The sequence below is a fragment of the Agelaius phoeniceus genome, chromosome 6 (assembly GCF_051311805.1).
Source record: "Agelaius phoeniceus isolate bAgePho1 chromosome 6, bAgePho1.hap1, whole genome shotgun sequence".
Taxonomy (NCBI): domain Eukaryota; kingdom Metazoa; phylum Chordata; class Aves; order Passeriformes; family Icteridae; genus Agelaius; species Agelaius phoeniceus.
Genome location: NC_135270.1, coordinates 18402682 through 18427536, shown reverse-complemented (window position 1 = coordinate 18427536; position 24855 = coordinate 18402682). Strand labels below are relative to the sequence as shown.

Sequence of the window (24855 nt, the reverse complement as noted above, 5' to 3'; positions counted from 1 at the left end):
AGGAGATAAGAAATAATAATTTCACATTATTTTTGATTTAACCATATCAGAAGAAACTCAAAGTATTTGTTAGCACCACTGAAAAGTCATGTGATGCAAAGGCATACCAGCACACAATTTTCCAGCGAAATCTGCAAGAAATTAGAGGATTAATGATCCAGAACCAAGGCCAAAGCATAGGTGCTTGAGGGATATGAAGTAATCTCCTCAAAATGCAGCTAGGTCTTCAGTCCTTTAAGTAAAGGACTCTGCACAGGTAATATTTTACAAAACTGTCTACTTTACCAATTTACATGGAATTTATTGTTTTCTTTTACCACAGTCTTCAACACATAGTTTCTCTCTCTCTCTCCCTATCAAAACTGCATGGCCAGCCCCACACAGGAAGCAAAGGGATTTTTACATTAAACTAGCTATGAAAGCATATAAATCAGTTATAGCATGCAACAGAGGAAAATATAAAGAAACAAGAAGTACCCTCAAGTACATACTTTACAGAAAATAAACTGCAATCAGATTTCAGACAGCTATTGAAGAACCAAATTCAGTAGATATTGTTCTGGGCTTACAGTCTTAAGGTGGTAGGAAGTACCTATATTCAGGAATTGGTTTGGATGGGGTTACATTACTAACCTACAGAAGAAGTGACACCACAGTTATAAGGCAGATGCTAACAGACCTCAGCACATGGACAACCTTTTAGTCACCTGCTACAGGATCCCTGAATCTTTTCAGCCAGATGCATTTAAGTCTGCACAGATAGCTGTAAGCAGAAACGCTTTATTTCCCCAACATGCTACAGGACCTCCTCGTAAAACTCAACAAAAACTTGAGGTCATGGCAGAGAGAAGTTCAGCCACAGAAGCAACATTTACCAGACTGCTCAGACATTAAATTTTGTCAGCCTTTTTGGCACTTTGAAAATGAATGTACACTGAAAAATGTGACAGCCTACAAGAAGTTTAGGAGGCTGTACAATGCTGTCCTGAAACTGTGCTGTTGAACTGTCATAATCTGTACTGGCTGTGAGCATATCCACACTGCTGTACAGCCCAAAGCAAGAAAACTAAGAAATTGTCATATTTTTCATTAGCTGTCTACTGACTCTCATTTGAAAAAGTACCTAAAAATGCTTCTCTGTTTGACTTACATTACTGAGTTTTTATATGCAGGCAATAGGGTTCATGAACATCTTAAAGGAAGAAAGGAAACTTGGGGGAAAAAATATAATCTTGCATTGCCAACTATGCAATTGTTAGCCAGCTGTGCACTTGCAGCTGGGAAAGCCAACCACATCCTGGGATGCTCCAAGGGAAGTGTGGCCAGCAGGTCAAGGGAGGGAATTCTGCTCCTCTACTCTGTTCTCATGACACCCCAGCTGGAGTGTGGGGGAGAACAAGGTTCAGCACAGAACCTCTCTTTGTTGGTTCCTCCATCACATCAAAAATTAAAGAGGTATGTATGAATGCACATAGTTACCAAGACTATTCAGTGCAACATGCATGGAAAAAGGACTACCAATCAAACCCAAATAATTTCTTCTTCTTTTAAACTGCACAGCTTTAAACAAAGCTTTGAACTTACTGTTTATCAGACAAGGAAGTATTTCTCACCTGGGAACTGCCATCTAAAGAGGAATACTCACCCTGCTGCAACTGCAGGAGGGATGACCAGTATGAATTTAAGTTGTGCTTCATGCAGAGCTTCAGAAAGGTGAGTGAGCAAGTGAATCAACTCCCTGAAATAGAAATATACTATTAGAGGGAAAGGCAGGAAAACTGCTGCTATACATTGACAAGAACAAGTAAGTAATAATTGAAAAGATGCACCTGGGAAGAGAGACAAACACAATTTGTTGCAAATTATCATAGCAGAAAAAAACTATTAGGAAGACTGATTAGGTTTACTGTCTTTAAGGACTACGAACACTGCACTGCTTGAGACAGTCTTAGTTTTATGGGAACTGGTGATCACCCTGGGGTTCTAAGTGTTTCTTATTTTCATTTTATTTTTCTAACTGCGCATTGTTAGCATGTAAAACAAGCCAGCATACTTTATCAGAACAGGAAACTTCCTGAGGTCATTTTTGGTGAAAATAATTACATCAATAGAAGAACCAAACACTGTTCTGAAGAAGCAAATTTTGAAGAAAATAAAGTTGCCACTGTGTTGCTGCACACAAGAATTTGAGAAGATACTTTCATAGCAGAACACGCACTCTTCAAGGGATATTTCTGAGGCCTGTGTTTAGAAACATTTCTTCTACTGTTTTTTTCCTATATAAGTAATCCTTTTGTTTCTCCATACTTCACTGCATACCTACAAAATACATGTTTGACAATGTCATATCTGGAAAGAGCATCTTCTGTCTGCATCATTTAAATAAAGACTTCCACAAAAGCTGATTTTCATATCCATATTCTTGGTATTTTGATAGTAAAATAAACTTTAAAATTCTTATGCAAACTGGTTTTAGCACTCCTAACTGGAAGGTTGATGTTAATAGAAAACCCTTTAATCTGCAGAAACTAAGTTTAATGTCATCTTAAGAGGAATCCAAGATTACTCTAAATTTGCACTACAAACATGGCCCTTCTGAGTGCCTTTCTTAAGTCATTTGATTTTTCAGAACAAAGTTAACTTTCCTATTTTTCACCTGGCCACGAGGACCCACAAACACAGATGATATTAGTACAGAACTCTAGATCTGTTTAGGACTACACTTAACCAGAACCAAATAGAAAGCAACTTCACCATCCACTTCAGGAGCTGAAAGTGCTTAAGCAGGAAAGGCAGAATAGACAAAAGCCACCGTCCAAGCTGTTTGCCCCACATAAACTGGATTAGACCTGAACTCTCAGAAACAACATCTTGGTACTGTCATGCCTTTCAAGGCAGTATAATCCTAGAGATATTCTCCTGAAGCTATTGCTCTTCCTATATAATTATCCATCACAGCGATTATGCTTGAAACACTATCCAAAGGTAACCAAGTATTTCTATTTTCCCTGAAATGATTTGATGCCTGCTGAAAACTTCCTAGGGCCTACAAAAGCCATTACTCTCAAAATCCTGGTAAACAAACAAAGCACGTTTTATCACCTTTCCAATACCAGCAATATTTTGTGCTTACAATTTGAGAGCTTGCTGTGCTGAACAGCCCTTAACAATGAACTATCACACTGCCACCTGTATTTCTTTTCTGGGGGAAGATATGGGATTGCAGGAAGCAGCTTTTGGTCTGTCTGCAGCATGTACTTCTACCATTCTTGCTCAGGGAAACTAACAGCTTTCCCTCCTGTTACTTTACCACATGCATTCCACATTAGGAGTGTCACTATTCAGACAAATCATTTATAGCATTTATAGCAAAGAAGAAGCCTTTTCCATAGGAGCACATTAAAAAATTACAACACTAAGCTAAACAGACATTTATTGACACAAACCTACACATCTATCACAATTTCCACATGACATAATCTTATCAAAAACAATAATCGGTATTAAAACTAGTTAAGCAAACTTTCCCATTGATTTGTATCTTGTGGCTTAGTGACCCTTTTAACTAATTATGTCTGAACTACAGTATAACTCAACCTTTATTAGATGTCAGAGATGCTATATGTAAGATAAATTTGACCAAAGAATCAATTCCTCTTGCCTTAAGATTATCCTACAGTGTTCATCAGCAGGGATCTCTTCTCTGCCTGGCTGCCTTTGTTAGCTGTAGGAGCTTTGAGAACTCTACTCCATGAAAAACATTTGCTGACTTTAACTCTTCAGAATATGAAGGATAAAAAGAAGGTGGGGATAGGACAAAAAAACCTAGCATAGGTACAGAATAAGATAACTTTTCCATTTAGAAACAAGGTTAACATCCTTACTCCCATTCTGCACAGGCAAAAAGTGATCCACAAAGGCAGTGACATACCCACAAAAACACTGACTGCACAAAGGAAGTCTTATTTTGAAACATATAAGTGTAGAACCAGAACCTACAACTGTAAACCCAGGACAGGGATTTGTGGTCTGAAAAAGGGGTGGGAATGCAGTTTGAATGCATTGCTGAATGCAGTGGGAATGCATTGTTGGTGCTCTCATGACTCTAAAACAGGCTACATCTAAATAGCCACTTCCTACCCTTCCCCCACAAATTTCAATCAGTATTGATCTGGCTGAAAAATAATTACCTTCAACCCGAAGGAGGTCAAGAAGAAAAAGGACAGCCAGACAATTGCAGATTTTTTTCTTGAGAAACCCAAATTAGTATCTATTCACTAACCTGTCAAGCCAGGGTTCTGGGTCCTGAAAACTTTCTGGCAAATCAGGCAGGATTAATGGCTAAAGACTGAATTTAGGCTCACTTCCATGTGCTGGCCAAGTCAGATGAAGTAAATCAAATGTGCACTTTTCCCTCTCCTCCAAAGAGCAATAGCAGAACATTCATTTATTGTGCTATAAATTAAAACTTTACTGTGTCCCAACAGTGTTTTCCAGCGCTTTAAATGCAATATTCTCCAATGTTACCATTGGCAATTTTGAAAGAAAAGCTACTGACATTTTAAACATTATAATGTGGTACAGGAAAGTAGGAACAGAATCAATCTTTCTAAAAAAGCTTCATTAAATATTTACCAGACACTTCACTATAGTCAAGTTTAACTTCAGAGTAGCTACTGAAATATTGGCAACTTTAACATTCTATCTTGAGCTAACTAAGGTCTACTTCATTCATGCTATTTCAGGCCTTCTCTTATCACTACTATTTGGTAGGTCAATTTTCCAAGTGTTTATGATTTCAAAGTATCTTGTTCCCTATAAATATGCAGACCTCCAAATTTTCATCACCCATAGTTTGTGGCAAGCTTATTTTTCCAAAAATCACCTTTTCCAGCATTGCTGGTGTACTGTGTTTTGAACACCTTGTAGAACAGTTAACTTCAGTGCACAAGAGTGGGATGTCAACGCATTTTAAAGGCCTGGCAGAAGATATGAAAGGTTTTCATACCCTTCTCTTCAGTTCCACCACCCTTCAAAGCTCTACAGCTTTCCAACTTCAGCCACCTTTCTGCACAAATTGGGAGTCACTACTCCCTAAAATTTATGCCTTGTCAAGAAAATTGGACAAAATAAAGCTGTCTACTTGAAAAAGAAATTGCCCTTTTCTGCCATTTCACTGCCTAGTTAATACCAAGAAAGTAGAGTGAATTATGGCAAATCTTTGATTAATAGATTAATTTTTCAGGGACTAACATGAAGGATACAACTACCAGAAGAGTTTTTCCTCCTATACTCCTACCAACATTAATAAGATGCCTGAAGGTCATCTTCTGCATAGAGTGACAAAAAAATCGCGTTTTTCAGATTGATTCTGTATGATGGCAGTGCCATCTGTCAAGTAATGCTGGACTGATCAGAATATTGTGCGCATTTTTATGTAGCCTGTGAGAGTATTATGAGTACATTATGCCTTTTTCACAATATATCCAGGTCTCTGGAGAAAAATAAACCCACCCAGTAAACCCACAATTGAGATTAGTAAGTGAGACATAGTCTTGTCTAGCTGTTAACTAAATAAGGAGGAGAGCCTTTGCATGCTCACATCTCTCCATGTACATTTCTAAACTTAAATGCCATGAGATGAATTACTTGAATATTTTATTGCAAAATCAGGCAAGAAACTTTTAGAAAAGAAAAGTTACTTAAGAAGTAGGTTTAAACTACAAGAAACTGAAAAACAGATTAGAATTGAGGTATCATCTGCATAGGATATCTCAGCTCATTTAGATTTCTATTTGGAGACTACTTTCCTGTGTGTAAGGTGTAAAAGGTGGGCAGCTGAACCCTTTTTTACTGTGCAATGATTGCTAGCATGAAAGGAAGCAGCATCACTTAGATGCAGTCTTTCATCTCTCATTAAGTTTGATGTCACTGGGATTTGTATATTAATAATTCTATCCCCAGAAAACACAGGGAAGAAGTAGGTACCAGTGCTACAGAGGGTACTTCAAAGTATCTGTATTAGACATCTGCAAGAGCCTGAAGTGGTCACCATAAGCACCCAAAACAGGCCCACACAGAGGTATCAAAGCAATTCAGCTTCTTCAGATGGAACAGGTGTTATTTCTAAAATTAAGACCTAAAGAGAAGACTCTAATGCCATTTTAAACATGTGAAAGTACACACACCAAGCATTGCTGTGTAGGACTCGAGGCACCAAGGCTCCTACATGAACAGCCAGAGAAGAGGCTGCTCAGGATATCTAACATGAAAGCAGGCAGATACATTCAGGCACACTATTCTCTTATAAAAATTTATAATGCTGATAAATCAACATTTAATGAATATGCAAAATAAAGCAGCACAAAGAACTTATATAATTTAAGACTTTAGTCTGCTAAGCATTACAGAACAATTCTATAACCCAAAACCAGAATGATTGAAAAATTTTTTGTTCTAGAAAAACCCAGACCAGTTTGAGTTAGTTCTGCTTAAGAAGACATAAAACAGAAGGTATTTAGTGAGCCTGAAACCACAGAATTTTATGTTTTAGTGGACATCAGCAACATAACTTCTTAGTAACATTTCACCTCATCTGCGATGCCAGCTAGAATAAACAGGAAACTGAAGACTCTTGGATAACTCCTTGGGCCTCAAAGGAAAATTTTCACTCAATTCTAAAGTTGACTTGAGTACACCAAAAAAAGAAAGGTTTTCTAGAAACATGCAAAGGGATGAGAGAAAAGTGTCTCAATTTACCTAATTTTAAAAGTGCTCAGTGATCACAGGCTCTTAAAGAGGCTGTTCATACGATTTATGTGTTACTGAAGAGCTAGCACTGTTAGCCTGTCAATTGAAGCTTCTTACATAATTTAATCATCACGAAGCTTTTAGGCAATTCTTAAGCCCCAACATCAAGGGAGAGCATGTGTTATGAAAATGCCCATCCAATATTCAGGTTCAGCTATTTAAAAAAGGTATCTCATGGGGACACTTACTCACCTGAGGTCAACTGAAAAGAGACCTTCAGCTGCAATTAATCCAGCTTTCTGATAGATGAAGTAGTTTTTAAATCATAGCCCAGTTTCTTGGTGAGTTAGGACACTAATTATCAGCTTTTCAGATTCCTTTGCAGATTCACCTGCTTCTGGGTGCACTCTGCTAGAAAGTATCACTGCACATTGTCTTCAGAGAGTGGATGTTGATTTTGTAGCTGAAACACTTTATCAGGCACAAATATTCCATGAGCAAATCCCCCCACTGTCATTTTAAACTGGATTAAGAAACCTTTATCCAGCTTATGAAGTGCTATATCAAGTGTTCCTGCACCACTAAGGCAGCATATTGGATGGGATCTCAGATCTTTTCCAGAACAGTTAAAAACATTACAGGAATAATTTCCATAGCTTTCCCCTTAACACAGATATATGAAGTATAGAGAATAATTGAGTGCCATTTATTAATTTAATGGCTAGGTATGCACTTAATTTAAGTTTTGAAAAATGAAAACCATAATTATTATCTGTGAAATATTTTTCCTAGATTGACACCATAGCCCTAACATTGCATAAAGCAAGCTAGCAGCTGCAGGGTATACCCATGCATTTTTATGCACCTGTGTTGACTTTCAATAACTTGTTGCTAACTGCTTATGTGACATTATTCCTTGTATGTCAGGAAAAAAACAGGGATTTTTTAAAATTTTATTTTAAACTAAAACATGTTCACATTAAATAGCATGAATAAACTGTGTTAGCTAGGCAGGTCTCCTTGTATTGTCAGACTGCTCCAAAAGTAGTTCGAAGGCAAAATAGCTGTTCCCAGGAGCATCATTATGATCTTTTGTCCCTTTAACTAGAAGCAGGTTAAGCTACTTCCAAGCATTTGACCTTGAAGGATCTGAACTATGAAAGCCTACACTTCACCTAAAAGTTACAACAGATGCTTTATTTGGAGCATGCACAAATACTGTCCTACAAGCACTTCACCCTTCCAAAGGATTAGGAGGGTTCACCTCTGTGCTGACATCTCCTGCGAACTAATCCCCACCTTTCCAAGGTCAAGAACTTGCTTTACTACCGGTGTTTGCCACTTTCGAAAGAGACAAGCTGAGGGAAGATCAGGTGTGACTCACGTTACAATATTGCCACGCTGTGGGCTAAAGGAGGCATTGCGCTCCTCCAACTTTTCTGACAGGAACAAGTGAAGCAAAGACCACCCATGCTTACACAGAAAAAACTGCTCTGTACTATAGGAAATGAACTGATTAAAGTAAAAGCACTCAAAGTGCAAAAAATACAGGCTTGCCAACGTAATAAATGCACTTAATTTTGCCCCTTAAGATCCGTTCTAAGAAGTTGTTCTCTCCAAAAAACATTATTAGGGAAAACTCCTGGGCACTGGGTAGCCAAGCCACTGAGTTTCAAAGCTAGTGATAGAAAAGCACAATCTCAAAATGAAGACAACGGTCCCACAACTTAGAAGCATCATAAGACAAAATTACCATGTAATGATGTGAGTCTCCTACATTCACAAAACAGCTGTAACTGCACACTGAGCCCAGCTTCAGCTTTCTGTCTCAATTGGCATAATTTAGAATGCTGCAAGCCCAACCCAAAGCACCGTTCAACTTAAACATCCTAACCATTTCTAGGGACACAGTAATAAAAGGTGGAAAAACCCACTGATGAGTTTCCAATGAAGTACTTAGATCAGGTCTTGAAATGGAAGAAAACCTGCAGTTCCTAGCTTCTGTTTCCCTTTATGCTTCCTTGGCAAATAATCTCACATTTAAGTTAGGATAATCCTTCAGTGTTGTTCACAGTGGCCACACACAATTACACATTACCACCTCAGAGAAAAAGATCCAGTTATCATTATACAGCATGAGAATAACCCTGTCCTTTTCAGAAGTTATGGAAAATACTTCCCACTCCTTTCTATGAGAAACAGATAGATAATGAATGGATGTGATGCTTCACCTAAATAACACTCAGGTAACTGAAGGCTGAGGAAACTAAACAGCAGTATCTGTAATACTAACAATTTTTATGACAGCTGCTTTTCATACTGTCCTTCTGGACAAAATGTCCAGCACACAGATAAACTGTGCCATGGAAAGGGCCCTGGGGGTCCTGGTCCGTGGGATGCTGGATCTGAGCCAGCAGGGTCCTGGCAGCCAGGAGGGCCAGCCCTGGCCTGGGGGCATCAGGGACAGCATCACCAGCCAGAAAGGGAGGGGATTGTCCCCTCTGCTCTGCACTGGGGCAGCCTCACCTCGAGTGCTGGGGGCAGTTTTGGGTGCCACAATATAAAAATGACATGAAGCTGTTAGAGAGGGTCCAAAGGAGGGCCATGAGGATGGTGAAGGGCCTTGAGGGGAAGCTGTATGAGGAGCAGCTGAGGTCACTTGGTCTGTTCAGCATGGAGGATACTGAGGGGACACCTCATTCCAGTTACAACTTCCTCTTGAGAGGAAGAGGAGGGTTAGACACTGATCTCTTTTCTCTGGTAACAGTTGTTGCATCAGAGGAGGTTTAGATTGGATATTAGAAAAAGGTTTTCCACCCAGAGGGTGCTTGGGCACTGCAACAGGCTCCCCAGGGAAGTGCTCACAGCACCAGCCTGACAGAGTTCAGGAAGCCTTTGGACAACACACTGGGGCACATGGTGTGACTCCTGAGGATGGTGCTGTGAAGGGACAGGAGCTGGACACAATGATCCTTGTGGATCCCTTCCAACTCAGCTTATTCTGTGATTCTGTGAAACAACACTGTTTTAAACCAACATTACTCCTGGCAGAGAGTGGTATTTTTATCATGCCACAAATAAACTCACCCTGGAGCTAATAGAAAAGTATGCTTTTGCTCATGTGTTTCATCTGCAATACAGCACTTTCATGCCAGTGTGTTTAAAATGATCTTCAGTGAGTCTTGCATTGACAGTTACAGTCATTGTCTGTCTTATATCTGTGTTAACTAATAGGAAAACTATTGATTTTACTTAAATACAGTAAGCACAGTAAATAAAATGACCACTACCACCCACTTCTGACTGGCAGTTACTAATTGCTTCACACATCTTCTTGGCTACTTTATTAAGACACTGCACTAGGTTCAGAGCTCAGGATACAGATAAGTTCTTAGGAACAACCTGGCAAATTACCTAATTATAAGCAAGAGCATACAGCAGAAGGATTACTCATTGCAGGGAAATTGATGGAGCCCTTTATAAAGCTAAAAAAGATTCTGCAGTTTCAATTTTTTGTTCCCAAGTATTAATTTTATAGGGAAAAGGTAGGACTGCTAATAGTACACTCAGTTTGAGAAGTAATTAATACATGCCATCAGTCAGCAGCATTTGCCCTCACCAGAATAACCTAAAGTAACCATTTTTTAAAAGGTGAAAGCCTTCCATAATGAAGTCTGCATTCTGTGCATCTTTCTTGAAGCTATTTTCCCCCAGACATTTTAGGCAACAGAGATCTGTAAGAAACACTGTGCTTTAGAGAAATGGATGCCTGAATTTCCTGAGAAACTATCACAAAATCTTCAGAGTCCTGCACTGAATCATTAATTTCACCACCATATTCTGCCTTTTCTTCATGAAGCAGAAGTTTGGCATTTGCCTTAGGTCTTGAAAGTATCACACAGTTCCAAGCCTCAGCCAGTAACCCAAACCAAACACTGTTATGATAAAGGCAGTGCCAACATGAGAGTGAGTGTGCAACCCAGGTATCCCCTATGTCCTCACAGAAGTTACAGCATGCAAAACTCAAGAATGAAAGACTAATATGGCCTGCTAAACCCACTGTGAAGATTATGATGTAATCTTTGATCTCATGTAGCGAGGTAAAACCCTCTACTTCATTGTAAGACAAGCAGAACAACCTTTAGTTGTTCTAGAATTAAGTGTATTTATTTATAAAGACATACTCAAATCAACACGGATAAATTAAAAGGATGCTTTAAAGGAGCTGATTTTTAGGAATTGTTTCCTAGAGATTTATACTCACGTTTGCTTTTGATTTCCCAGTTGACTCCACACTTCAACTACAAAGCCATCAAAATTTTCATTCTAAATAAAGAGAATTGTAAACAACACACCATAACACAAAATAACACAAAATAACCATGCAGTTATTTTTCTTGTACTATTACAGATTGAACATGCTTTGTATTCTTACACCAGATTCATCTTTAACACAGCATTTCATGGAGAAGTCCAAGAGAAATTTAAATAATTTAACAAACACAAACATGCAAAAGTTGAAAATCTCTATTAGTTATCCATTATATCTACTTTTTCAGAAAAAGCCAATATTGTATTAGGAAAATTCAGACACTGATGAAAGGTGGTTGTTAAGCAAATAATTTGACACACTTTTACTTATATATCAGGGAAAAACTCATTATCTCTTGAGTCTGAAGACGTAAATGCTAATTCAGAATAGACATGATTCCAAGTATCTCCCGTAATTAGTCTCTCTTTTGATAATTTATTCTTAGCATGATCAAGGATAATGTTGTACTTGAGTTGACATCCTTAAGAGGTCAAGTGTTACTGAGGACCTAAAATTGACATATTGGTTAAAAATTTTAAGAAATTACTCAGTTTAACTGAGTACATCCAACTTCCTCTAGAGCACTGTAAGATTTCTTTACATCATGTAGCAAGTGACAACTCTTATTCTGACAATAAACAGGCTGCCATGAATCAATCACTAATGCTGAATGTCTTTTGGGTGCAGCTTATCTATTCTCACACATGGGATAGCTCTAAAGCCATTAGGAAAGGGGTTGGCCAGAAACCCTAGCAAAATTCCTCTTCTCCTCTCCCTAGTCTCTTAACATTTTGAGGAAACTGGTTGATCAGACCTGAGCAAAACTGTTCAGTAATACATATCCAGTGAGTGATTCTTGGTATTTAAAGTGGTTGCTTAGCTTTACCACACTGAGCCTGACTGCATTCCTGTACAGAAAACAGCACTCATTGCACCCATGACTCTTTTTCTGCCGATCAGAAAATACCACTAAGCAGTATAGCCACAGCTCAATAATTATATTTCTAATAGAAATGTAAAAGAAATTTAAAGCAGGCAAAAATCACGAGTGCAGCTGCCAATGACAACAGAGTTATGTTGATCAGACTGATGTAGTCCCAGGTTAGACTCATAGTCACCTGCACTTAAGTGTTGCTACATTTCATGTTTACAGGAACTGGACACACACTAAGACACGCTATCAAGAATCCTGCCTCATTATTGCTTTCAGCAAATTCTATTTCATAGAATGCAAAATCACAAGAAATGAGAAAACATCTATTACAAAAGGAATCAAGTATCATCTCACACAATTTTATAAACATCATAAATAGGTTTTTTTACCTTGGCTAGCAGAACCATGTTCTTGGAAAGCTCCTCTATCTCATCTTCACTGCCAAAAACACTCTCAAAGTCTTGGTAAGTCCAGCCATCAAACAAAATTCGAGGCACTATCAGGCAAAGTAGTCAATCAGTAGAGAAAATAAGGAATTTATTATCTACACTGGCATGTTTCTGCAGAAACAGAATACAGCAGATACAAGCAGAGATGCCACTAAAAATCGTATCCCATGACTGAGATCATTGTTTTTCCACTCTGACCAACTTCAGCAGCATAGATGAACTGACACTGTAGGACATTCTTCTTCATTTTAAGTTTAGTTAATGATCAGCACTGATGCAAGTTTTAAGAGAAGATATTTTCATTTGATTGAACGATCTTAACTGAATTACCACTCAGGGCCTCAAGTAGAGTCTTAAACCAGCAACAACACAAGTCACCAATCTTTACGTTGTGCATCTCTTCTACCACAATAATGAGGTAGAAAAGTTCACCTCAAACTCTAATTTACTTCATACACAGCCCTACATCACTTCACTCTTCTACTCAATTCAATGCCCTAAGACAAATTTTTACTTTTGGAAAGCACTTGAGCTTATGTGAATTTTTTTTCTAAAAACACAAAATATTAAAAAATAGTCAGGAAAACTGATGTTGGAACAGTTGACAATCACGCCCACAGGAAAAGGCAATGGATTTTATGGAGCTATGTCTAAGCCCCTTCTAACTACCTTGGTTGTAAAAGAGTGTTTTAGAAGAGTATAAAGAGATTTCAAAGGCTTTATCCTCTGGCAGCTGAAGTATGTTAAAATATTTGACTGAGAATTCAATTTTTCTAATACATTTCAAATTTCATACTCCCTTCTGAATCAAGAAGCATTTCACAGTTCCACAGAATTCTTGCTACAGAGAAATGTAACAAGTCTAGCACAGCAGAATCTCTACAGCAATGTTTGCCATTTTCCCTAAAGACACACACTGCAGCACATCCCATGAGTTCCCAGCTTCAAGGGGAGAAGAGACAAAGTAGGATGTTTCTATCATGCAGGAAAGTCTGACTGACTGACTCAGATTTGGATTTTTTTTATTTTTTAACTACACAGAACCCCAAGCAACAAGTTTGAAGACTCCTTTCCCCAGGGAGGCACACAGTGTTATATACTAGTATCGTGGATTTATTCAGAGACAGGAAGCTAAGGCAAAACATAAAGGCATCAAGAGGGCCAACACGTCAGTTACTTAACTATCTACAGTTAACTGCTTTAATTTTTCTTCTCAGACATCTTCTTCATACAGCTGTGCTAAGGTAGTCTTCCTTCCTCCCATACAGACCTGGAAGAAAGCCTTACTTTCCTCTCCTAGAAGCTAAAGAAGATAAAAAGCAAGCAAACAAACATAAACCAGAGGCTCACCTATTTTTATGTTTTTGGAGGTTTTTCTCACATCTTTCATCCAGCCTGTCAAACAGTATCAAGTAAGACAGCTGATAAAATATAAATGATGTTGACAATGATAACATATTTTCAAGCATTCTTCGAATGATGTAGCACAGCTTCATTATACACATCTTCCTGCCACAGACTAGGAGTTCATAATCCACCCAGACAGAACAACCTGTGATGCACAGAATCTGAAGCCATGAACCTGCACCACAGCATTCACAATTGTACAGCCTTACAAGAGTCCCCACCCAGCCCCTCCCTGCTTAGTTCTACCTCACTAAGGAAAGCTACCCCAGTGCCTACTCAGAGTAACACTTCTGCAGCCATTAGGCATCACCTAGGAGGAATGTCTGGTTTTCTTCAGATGGTACTTTAAAGTGTCCCATTCACTCCTCTTGGCAGCCATTGCATTAGGATGAATTTGTTAGTAGGCACTAACATGGTAAGAATTATAGCTATTTCAAATGAAATTTCACATTCAATCAACTTCAAAACCATGAACTAGTACATACTAGCTGAAATTTAATCTTGCTGCACTTTACTCGCAATGAAGGGAAAAAATTCTCTTCAAATTAAATTTCTCTTCCCTTTCTAAATAAATTCTCCTAAAGGTTTTGCAAAGGGGAAAAACCAAAACCCACAACAGGTAAACAAGTGCACAATACAACACCCAAGACTGTTTTTCCCTGTACAGGATCTTTGTCCTTTCATTTTTTTAAGAGGGATTTTGTGGACAGCATGGTGGAAAAGCCAATCATTCTACTTACATTGTTTGACAAATAAAATATGTACACATATGGAAGCAGGTGAGGACAGAAAGACATTCAATCTGAAGAAAACCCAAGAAACTGTAATGGATGAAAGTACTTCACCATGTGGCAGAGCCAGCAAAACCCACCTAGTATGCCAAATCTACCCAGTCTGCAACAATATTGCAATTCATATTCAAAGGAAAAAATACAACACCTTGATCAGCATCATGGAGCCCAGTGAACTGGAACCTTTCCTTCCCTCTCCTCTTCACTTGTAACCAAACTGGTGAGATTAGTGTAAATTTGTTTCCAAATATTTTAGCAATGTCATAGCCATGGTTGTTCCACTTGAAAAACAAAGGAGACAAAAAAAGTGAGAGACTCAGAAGTAAGATACACAGTTCACTTTACTTTTGACCAATATAAACTCTTTAACGGAAATGTAATCATCTGCTAGATCCCTACTTGTTCATTTGAGCAAACCTGCTGGGATATTGCTTTCATTTAAATAAAAAAGTACTCCTGAACTACAGCAACTGGCTTGTAGATTCCCACACAGTTTTGAATTTACAGACTCTGAATTTATGTTCAAGAGAACTTGAGAAAGGTGAAAATTTATAGGGCACCTATTTGTCTTTTGACCAATGTAAGACAAAAACGAGTGAAGGGAGAGGAAAAACAATATACACCCTCCTGGAGGACCTAGACATCCTCTAAGAGACAGATGGGAGAACAAGGGTTTGAGACCCCCTGAACCCCACATCAAGTCTCAAATACTTCTCTGGCTATTTGACTGTATTTACTAGCAGCCCCCATTACCATAAAAATACTTCTAAAACAGGGATGCAAACTTGCAGCACAGTTTGCTGCATATTCATTCAAAGCACAAATTTTATTCATTGTATCAACTTACAGGAGTAATATATCCCAGAACATCTCCTGAAAAATGTCGTTCCTTCATCTTCTTGGAGCAATAACTTTTATGTTCCAGTATAATATCCTTTGCTTTTGGATCCACAACTACCAATCCCCTGTCCTGAACATTTTTATCAGAATGCAGCTTCTGTGGAGAGAAGACAGTTATTAGAACCAGTTATATGAAACAGCCACTTTCAATGGCAACAGACTTTAAAAACAACAGCAAAACAAATCACTTCATTAAACTCTGAGCATTCCTTTTAAATGATGCAGAGCACTTTGATTTGAACTGAAACATACAAGTCCTCAGAAATTATTTGTCATCATCAGTAAGCTTACTCTGTTTGTAAAAAGCATATAAACTTTGAGGGTAAAAAGCATATAAACAAAAACCAAAGCCCAAGACATTATAAGAGCAAAGAACATAATTTATGACAGCTAATGGTGCTCTGTTTTCTAACCAATGCTTTCTGTCATGTTACCCCCAAAATAATAAAAAGGGGTTAGGAGTTCTTAACCAAGAATTTGAAGATAGCTTTTGAACTGGATATATTTTAGTCTGAGAATGCTGCACTGTGAAGGCTAAGATTTTAAACACTCTTCTTTAGGGAAGATGCTTCAACTGACCCAGCAGACAAAAACAGAATGAGAAGATCCAATGAGATGTTCCTGGTGGGTATGCAGAAGCCATCTATTGATTCATTGTAAGGAATTTAGGGATATGGCCTGCCTTAACACCTTGTATTACCCTCACTACCTGCAAGTTTTGTAGATGTTGAGCAGTGATACAAACAGTGACAGATGTACGTGCATAATGACAGGAAACAATAACATGCTCAGCAAGTGAAGAGAGACTTCAGCATGCTGGCTGTGCTTGCTCAGATTATTGTGGGACTCTGAATCATTTCTGCCTGCAAAAGAACAACTGATTAGAAAGCTCTTCAAAACCTTTCATCAGGATACAGCCTTCCCATTGGCAAGGCTCCATTCCACAGTAAATGCCCTAGAGCTCTTGGCCCAAACTACTGTTCCCCACCCTGGTTTCCAAAGGGATGGAAGTGTGTTCCCTGAGGGGACAAAAACTTCCTGTTTCTGCAACTTGCATGGAGGATAAAGCTCCAGAAATCTACATCATATGTTTCAAGAAGTGAACCATTTGTGACACACAGAAAAGCTGAAGGAAAGGACAGTTTCAAGTTTTATCTGTGAGTATCAGCTTCAGTGGAAATGCATTAACACTGTTTAACAGAGGCCATTTACCAAAGTTCAATTCATTCACTTCACATCTTAGATAAGACAAGAATTTTGGTTACTTCCCTTACCTTTTCCTCCAGTTTTTTTGTAGCACCTTTCTTTGCATCTGTTTTTGACAGGGTACCTTCAGCTAGCCAGCATACCATGGCAAGAGAAAGGGATGCACAGAGAAGCCTCATGGTGTTTTTCCCCATGTCAAGTTTCTCTTCTCCTGAACACATAAGGGTTCAAATCCCTGTGAACAGAGGAATATAACAGTTTCATTTGGTTTTCTTGTCTAAAAAAAGTCAAGACATTTTCTTATCTTGTTCCATTTAGAATCAGACTTATTAAGGCAGTGCTTCTGCCCTGGCAACAAAAGCAGTGCATTGTGAGAGATTACTTCTAGTCTCAAACACCTTTTTTGTCCCTTGTTTTAGCAGCTGTATCACAGATGAAGTGGGTTGGACCCTTGCAGCTTCCTTTTTAAGGATAAGATAACATTTTTTTCTGCTCCTAACTAGCCTGGTTAGTGTGTCATAAATTAATTAACAGATATAAAAAAATATAGCTATATGCTTACATGTGCCTTTACTGTAACAGCTGAGACCTTTGCTTTCAATTCCTTGCCAAGTCACTGATACAGAAATTGAAGAAAAAAAAAGGAGGGTGGGCATGTCCTTTTTGTCTAGAAGAATAAATTTGACAGTTTGCCCCAGCTCCAGATAAAGGAACTGAGAATTAGGAGACAACAGTTCTGTTGTGTGTTCATCTATCACACCTTTTATCTGTAGGAAGACTTTAAAAAAATGTCAAATAAAGCCAGAGTTTGTTTTCCAATCTTTTCCAAGTTAAAAGTTGCACTCTTTTCCAAGTCTGGCTCCCAGTAGTGAATAAGAAGAAAACAGGAAAAAAAAATAATTTGGCATTTGGGGAACCAGGGCTCTAGATCTGTATCAAGCTGCTTCTCATAAATATGAGATCCTGATCAAGAAGAAAATAGGTTCTTTCCAATATTCTGAATTTTTGTTGAACTTAAAAAAACTATCTTGCTTTTTATATCACTCTACCACTCCTATTGAACACCTACAAGCTCATTTCTACAAATCATATTTATAATATTTGTTCTACTGGCACTGATAACAAATGCTGCTCAAAGTTTGAGTACTTAGTTCCAAACTTTCAAAACAGCAGGTGCAGGATCCCACAACAGGAAACTGAGCCTCTGAGTACTATGGCAGAAGGAACCTTAAGGCTTCAATGGAAATGTACTCAATGAAACAGACATGAAATCAACAACTCAACAAACTTGGTAGTATTTGGAAGTATCTGGCTTAACAGCGAGGTTTTAAAAACCAGAGGTATTTATTATAGGATTTAGGGATTCTGCAGGAAAAGAGAGCAATATTTGATTAGCCAACAAAGCAGAAGGATGATGGCAGAAGTGCTTGAAAAAAACAATGCCAGTATCACAAAGCAGAAGGATGATGGCAGAAGTGCTTGAAAAAAACAATGCCAGCAGAAGGATGATGGCAGAAGTGCTTGAAAAAAACAATGCCAGTATCACCTCCTGTACAAAATTATTTGAAGATTTTAGTCAAGTCTTTTATAAACAGCAAAAAAAAAAAAAAAAAAAAAAAACAGAAAGCCTTTACTATTTCTTGGATCCAGGGAGCGTGGTAAAAGCTGAATTGCTATACAGCTTGAAATTCCTATTATGAATAATTAAGGTCTTATGCTTCTACTTTGACTTCAAGGTCACTGGTAACCCCCTTATTTTCCACATTCTAAAAAATGAGACAAAGCAGGTTGCTTTTGATAGTATCTCCTATGTTCCATCTAGCTTGGCAAGATCTATAAACTATCACAGAGAGGAACAATTGAGAGCCTGAACAGTCAATACAAGTCTTAACTATTTGGACAGGATATCAATTCTCCCAGAAGCTCGTATATATCGATTTGGAGGTGTTTGATTTCAGTTTCAGAAACAATTAGCAACAGCATCACTTCCCTGAAAAGAAGATAATATCTAACAGCTGAAGAACAGAAGCTTAAAAAACCATCCCTGAACTCCAATTAGACATCAAAATGTGCTTATTTCCTTGACAGGATCGTATCCATCTGTCAATTATTGTTAAGTCAACAACCACTCCTAGAATTAGCACTGAGCCTGTGGCAAATTGGTTTCTGCTACTGACAGTCCAGTATGAACTCTTGGTTGGACACTTATTTTAATAGTTTGTTCTTTAACAGCATCAATGAAAATAAAGTAGATGGGATTACTGTAACACAGAAGATGAATCGGTCAAACTTTAAATGCTCTTTAAGGAAAATATATGCATGCATTTTTCAAGCTTTACAAAACTAAATCCTCATCAAACTTTTCTTCTACAAACTCTCTGCCATTTTTGAACACTATTCAAATTGGCTGAACTCAGAAGAACTGTCTGAGCTTGGCACTCTGTTTATCTCCTCTGTCACTGCAAAATGCAAACAGAATTGAAAACTGCCTCTATGTGCTTGTCCAACTGATACTATGGACAACTTAACGCTTAAAACATCATCTGACAAACTAATCTGGAGCCTAGGTTTCTCTCCTAGCCAGGTCACAAACGTTGCTTAACTCCACCTCCACATGAGGTAACATACTTTTGGAAAGCTGTTTTAAATTTACCTTAATTTTTAAAAGTAAAGCTAGCACAGATTTAGGCTGTCCGAAATAAGCAAGCAAAGAAACTAAATGGATGGTACACAACACGGAGTCAACGTTTATAGTTTATTTATAAATAAGAAACTGGATTCTAACTACATTTGCAGAAAGAACCTACATCACTTAGCAAAGGAAGGCCAACAGACATACTGCTGATGCGTTTTTAAATGAAAGCAACAAAACCTATACTGAGGAGTGAAGAGTGAAAATAGATCCGTTTCTAACCTGTGTAAACATTAAACCCTCCCCTCTTATACAGTGCTCCACCTTGACGTTCAGAACTTCCTCCCACGCTCGCCCGACTCTCGAATACTAGGGAGCCCGCACGCCTGCCATGGCATCAACGCCGCTGCAGCCGCCCCGAGCTTGGCCCCGGCGGGGCGGCCCCGGCCTCCCCGGGCTGCCGCGTCACCCCCGCCGCGGCACGGCCAGGCCCCCGCCCCGCCGGAGCGCGGCCTCGCCCCCGCTCTTTTCCCGCTCTCCGTCCCTTCCCAGCCCTGCCGGGCCGCGACACCACATACCGCCCGCCGCCGCCGCGGAAGTGCGGACGAGCGGCAGCGCCCCGCCCCGCCCCGCCGGCTCCGGGCAGCGCTGAGAGGGCGCCGGGCTGCGCCAACATGGCGGGGCCGGAGAGGCTGCGGCTGCGGCGGGCCCCACCGACAGAGCCGCCACTGGGCTGGGCCGACCCGGCCCGGCCCGGCCGGACCCGGGACGCGGTGCTTTGGGGCTCATCAGTAGCTGAATAAAGGAAATGCTAATAATGGTGTGATTCTAAATTCCCATAAAGAGCCTCTTGGTTTACCCCAAGCTATAGCAAATTGATACAGCTCCAGGTCTAGCCTGGAGAGGAGGAAGTTCAGGGGTGACTTTATCGCTCACTACCCAAAAATAGGCTGTAGCCAGGTTGGGATCAGCCTCTTCTCACAGGCCACCAGCAACTCCAGAGGAAATGGCCTTAAGCTATGCCAGGGGAGGCAGCCTGGAGGAATTCCTTCACAGAAGGTGATAAGACATTCAGAGGGGCTGTCCAGGGAAGTGGTGGAGTCACCGTCCCAGGAGGTGTCTAAGAAAAACTTAGAGCCATGGTCTAGTTGACATAGTGATGTTTGATCACAGGTTGGACTCGATAATCTCCGAGATCTTTTCAAAACAAATTGTTTCTGTGATTCCGAGAAATAGTGTAGGTAAATCAAGAGCTTGGGCTAAAATGCACACACTGACCTGGAGGCAAAATGATGGTATAGGTAAGGCTGCGGAGAGTCTGTAGGCAGTACTGCTGACTCTGGGTGTGCAGAAAGGAGGGGTCAAATCTCAGATGGCTTTTAACAGACTCTAAAATAAAAGATTGTGTTTATAATTGAGTTTTTTATTTTCTTCTGCTTTGACCTTCTACAGTTTGTGTTTTTTGCATGCAGCATGGCTTGTGTTACTGCTATTTACTGCAGCAGAAGTTTTGGTATAACCCTGTTATTTCACAGGCTGCTTGCAGGGACTACATACCTTATCCAAAGACTTGATAAAAAAATGGATGTGTTATATCATGATGTAGAGGCAAGGCCAGCATATCCTAGCAGTGCACTTCCCAGCAGAAGCCTTCCTGTGACCTGCTTTCTCTCTTGGTTACAGTTTGGTGCAACCTCCTAGAAGCTGAACTGGAAGGTTGCCTTATTCTGCTGAACTGCCCTCTTCTTTCATTCCCTCTTATGTAATGAAGATCTTCATGAGCATTCTTCAGCAAAGACAAATGGAAATATTTTTCCTCTGAACAAAAGCCTTGTCAGTGAAGAAGATGCATGGTCTTCTATGCCCCGATCCATCCCAAATTTCTGTAAATTTAGAGTTTCATGTAGCCTAACTTTGTCTTTTCTAGTGTTGAAAGCAACCCATCTGATACTCTGGCATGGCAGAAGGCATTGTGCTCTCTGTTACGGGATAATGAATGTTCAATATCAAGTACAGAAACATGGTTGTGTGTGTGTGGTGGAGCCACGGATTCTGTTTAGTCCTGAGTTCATTTTGGTTCCAGTAATGGCTGGAATGATCATAAGGAGCAGAAGAAAACAATAACTGGTGAGACAAATGTGAGAGAAGTAACAAAGAGAAAGGAACAATTCCTTTTTTGTCGTTCTCGCAACTGGATCCTCACCAGCTGAAAACACTCAGATGAATGGTGATAGTTTTATGAAGGTCAGTGCAATTATTAAAGCCTTTGTACCAAAGTGCAATGAAATTCTGAAAAAAAAATTTAATGTAACTCCCATATAAAATGGGAAGGGGGGGACAAACATTGTGGATTTGTTAGCAAGCAAATGTGATGCCAAATGTTTTATGTAATAGGAAAATATTTATTGGTACCATCTCCCCTTTAATGCTGATCTTCCAGTAATTATAAATGTCTTAAATAATCATAACGTCTTGGGATGGATGGAACTACTTATGGGTTTTTTTTAGGCAGCCTGGTGTTTTATAGATGTTAGGTTCAAACCAAAATTTTACAGAATTACCAACTCAATGTGTTTGCTAAGGATTGTGTCTGGTGCAAGCTCTGTGCTGAGTAACAGCTGGGTTCACATTACAATGTTTCTTTCAGCCAGGATGCATCTAGAGACCATTACCGACTCTCTTTCCTCTAGACACCTATTATTCACATAAAATTTCTACCTTGTCCTTACCAAGACATCTGAAATGCACTACTAAGTTCTAAGTTACGAGGCAGTAAGGATAGACATGCCTACACATTTGTCCTGATTGCACAAGCCTTTGTTGAGGCAAAAAGACAGCAGGGTGAATATAGTGAAGCCTCAAAAGCCAGTCAAAGGAGGTTGACATAAAATAATCAGGGTATGTGTACTGCACACTGAGCCCCTTCAAATGAAACATTCAGCTGTATGCGGCAAAACTAGAGTCATCCAGATGTGTTAACCACTTGGATATTTTCCCAGTTCTCAAGAAGAATTTGCAGCTCATGCTTAGCTTTGTACTGCCACAACTATTCTGCTGGCAGTATTTAAGCCACTGCTGAAAAGGCAGTTAAATACCTGCATGACTTGCAGTATTGACAGGAATACATCCAGACAGGACTGACAGACTGAGCCTTTAGGTGTCACTGTGCTCTTAGGAGTAGAAAATAGCTCAACATTTTGGCTAGCTCAAAAAAGATTTCTTTTTTTTTTTTTTTTCTGATCACAAGAAAAAGCCTCATTTGGTGACATGGGAAGTTTTCATCTTCAAAGGTGCATGGAAATTATTACTAAGCACCAAAATCTATTTGTAAAGCTGTGAAAAAGGAAAGTGCTCTTCATGAAAGCCTACAAATAATATGAGTTGAATAATAGACTAATTGTGCACGACTGCCTGTAGTTGCACTTGGTCTACAAAATGGATCCAGGGACAAAGGGATAATTGCGTGACTACCACATGCTGTCATCCTGCCTTTCCATAGAGACTCGCACAACTAAAAAGTACTCATGTAACCATGAATCCTGAAAACACCCAGAATAGACCCTTGAGGTATACAGCCACTGTCAGACAGATGGCATCAAGTATTATGTAGATCTTTATGAGAGAAAAATATATCACAAAATTAAAGGTACTGGAGCTTGATGAATCTAAAGATGCAAGGTCTAGACAAGGAGAATTAACCACGGGAGCAAAGTATCCAGGGCAACAGTGAATTTGATTATATCAGAGCAAGACTCAGTGCCTTTCTGGAAGATAGACTGTAGCTAAAAGCTAGATATTGGACTACGTTCACTGGTGTAAAAAAGAAACAAAAAGAACAACAAAAAAACCCCCAGATGAAATGAAATGGCTTGAAATATGATGAAATAAAGGCGAAATAACTGATTGATCTCCAGTAGCCCTAAGTCCCATGATCCTACAAGTCATTATTCTCCACTAAGCATACTAATCCCTTGCATCGTGATTGAAGCCCCCAGCACACTTGTAGCTAGGCAGTCTAGGCCAGTTTTGAGACCACTTGCACCTATTTTCAGGTGAAGATATTCAATGTTCTGCACAGTCCCACCTCTTTGGCATGTTTAAGACAGTTTAACCTTGAAATGTTTTCAGTCTCTGGAGTACATGTGGTGTGGGACTGTGTCACTCTGCATGTTTACAGCCATCAGGAGGAACATGTGGCCCTGGATGTGTAGGCCTGCACACCCAGGGAGTCAGGCAGTGGGAATCTCTACATGAACACAGAACAACTGCGCCACTCTCACAGCCGATGGCAGGCTCACAAGGGCAATGTGCCTAAGGATGGAGCTGCACGCAGTAGCCTCCGGCCTTGTCAGTGCTCACAGGGACTGTGCAGGGTACGTGCAGTAGATCCCGTGCACTGTTTTGGGGTCCCTTTTGAGGAGCAGGACCAAGGCACAGCCTCCTGCAGTCCACCCTGTGGAAAGCATGTTGTTACGGTCTATACCACTGAGAGTCTGTACCTTGCTCTTCACATTTGAAAATTAAGATTGCAGATCAATAGTCTGCTCAAAGCTTAAGTGAGGAAGTGAAATTTCCCAGTATCTTTATCAGCCTCCCTCTCCTTCTCCCTCAGCAGTTACGTTCTCTGAGGTGCCTGAGAAGCCCAGTATTTCACCTTCAAAAATCATAAAACTTCTCGGCCATTAGGGTCACGATGAGAGGAAGGGATTAGGCTGTTCCCGAGCAGGGAGCGTGCAGTGAATTCACCCACGGACACAGAGGCTGACGCTGCCCTGCCGCCCCTCGCCTCGGCCCGGGCCCGTTTGCCCTCACGGGCGGTGACTGGAAATTGCATCCCAGCAGCGGCATGGCCGATCCCTGGGGCCCAGCCTCCAGCTATCCAGTCCTTTCGGGCCGCAGGGTCGCACGGGAGATACCCGGGAGCGGGGGCACATCTCGGGGCACATCCCGGGGCACATCCCGGGGGCCGGGCAGGAGCCGCGCCCGCCGCGGCTGCGGCACCGGGAGGCGCAGGGGGCCCGGCGCACCCGCGGCGCTCCCGCCTCCGCACGGCAGGTGGCGCCCGAGCAGCGCCCGCCCGGCGGCTGCGGGGGCGCGGGAGCCCCGGCGGCGCCTGCGCGCTGCGGAGGCGGCGGCGGCGGAGCGGCCTGAAGCAGCCCGCGGGGAGAGCGGGCGGCGGCTGCGGGGGTTCGGTGTGTCGCGTCCCAGGGCGGCAGTGATCGTGCGCCACGATGCCTGCGGTATCGAAGGGCGATGGCATGCGAGGCCTGGCGGTCTTCATCTCTGATATCCGCAACTGTGAGTGGCGCCGGGGCCGGGGCCTGGGCTGGGCCGCGGCGGCCGTCGCCATGGGCTGGTGCCCCGTGGGGCCGGGGCTTCACCCCTCGATCCCCTTCGCAGTGTTCCCCTCTTGCCCCTGACCCCCGCAGCGGGCAGCTCGGAGCGCTCCTGTCTCACGAAATGGCGACGCGCTC

General features: G+C 40.7%; 2 protein-coding genes across 7 annotated transcripts in view; one reads left to right on the top strand and one right to left on the bottom strand.

Annotated features, from left to right (window-relative positions):
* Positions 1–20060, bottom strand: part of CHID1 (chitinase domain containing 1) — a 96691-nt gene extending 76631 nt beyond the window's left edge. Inside the window, exons 1-8 of one of the 3 annotated variants that reach the window (XM_054635160.2) lie at positions 19960–20060; positions 16818–16984; positions 15491–15640; positions 14792–14924; positions 13796–13840; positions 12386–12492; positions 11015–11076; positions 1646–1738 (exon numbers count right to left, since the gene is read on the bottom strand). In XM_054635160.2, the coding sequence (XP_054491135.1) occupies positions 1646–1738; positions 11015–11076; positions 12386–12492; positions 13796–13840; positions 14792–14924; positions 15491–15640; positions 16818–16970 (743 nt within the window). In that variant the 5' untranslated portion in view covers positions 16971–16984; positions 19960–20060. The other 2 variants (XM_054635158.2, XM_054635159.2) reach the window with 2 other exon arrangements.
* A 4422-nt stretch (positions 20061–24482) lies between these two features.
* Positions 24483–24855, top strand: part of AP2A2 (adaptor related protein complex 2 subunit alpha 2) — a 44416-nt gene continuing 44043 nt past the window's right edge. For 3 of the 4 annotated variants that reach the window (XM_054635234.2, XM_054635233.2, XM_054635240.2), the window contains exon 1: positions 24484–24679. In XM_054635234.2, the coding sequence (XP_054491209.1) occupies positions 24613–24679 (67 nt within the window). In that variant the 5' untranslated portion in view covers positions 24484–24612. Of the gene's footprint in view, positions 24680–24855 lie in introns of all 4 variants that reach the window. The other variant, XM_077179945.1, reaches the window with a different exon arrangement.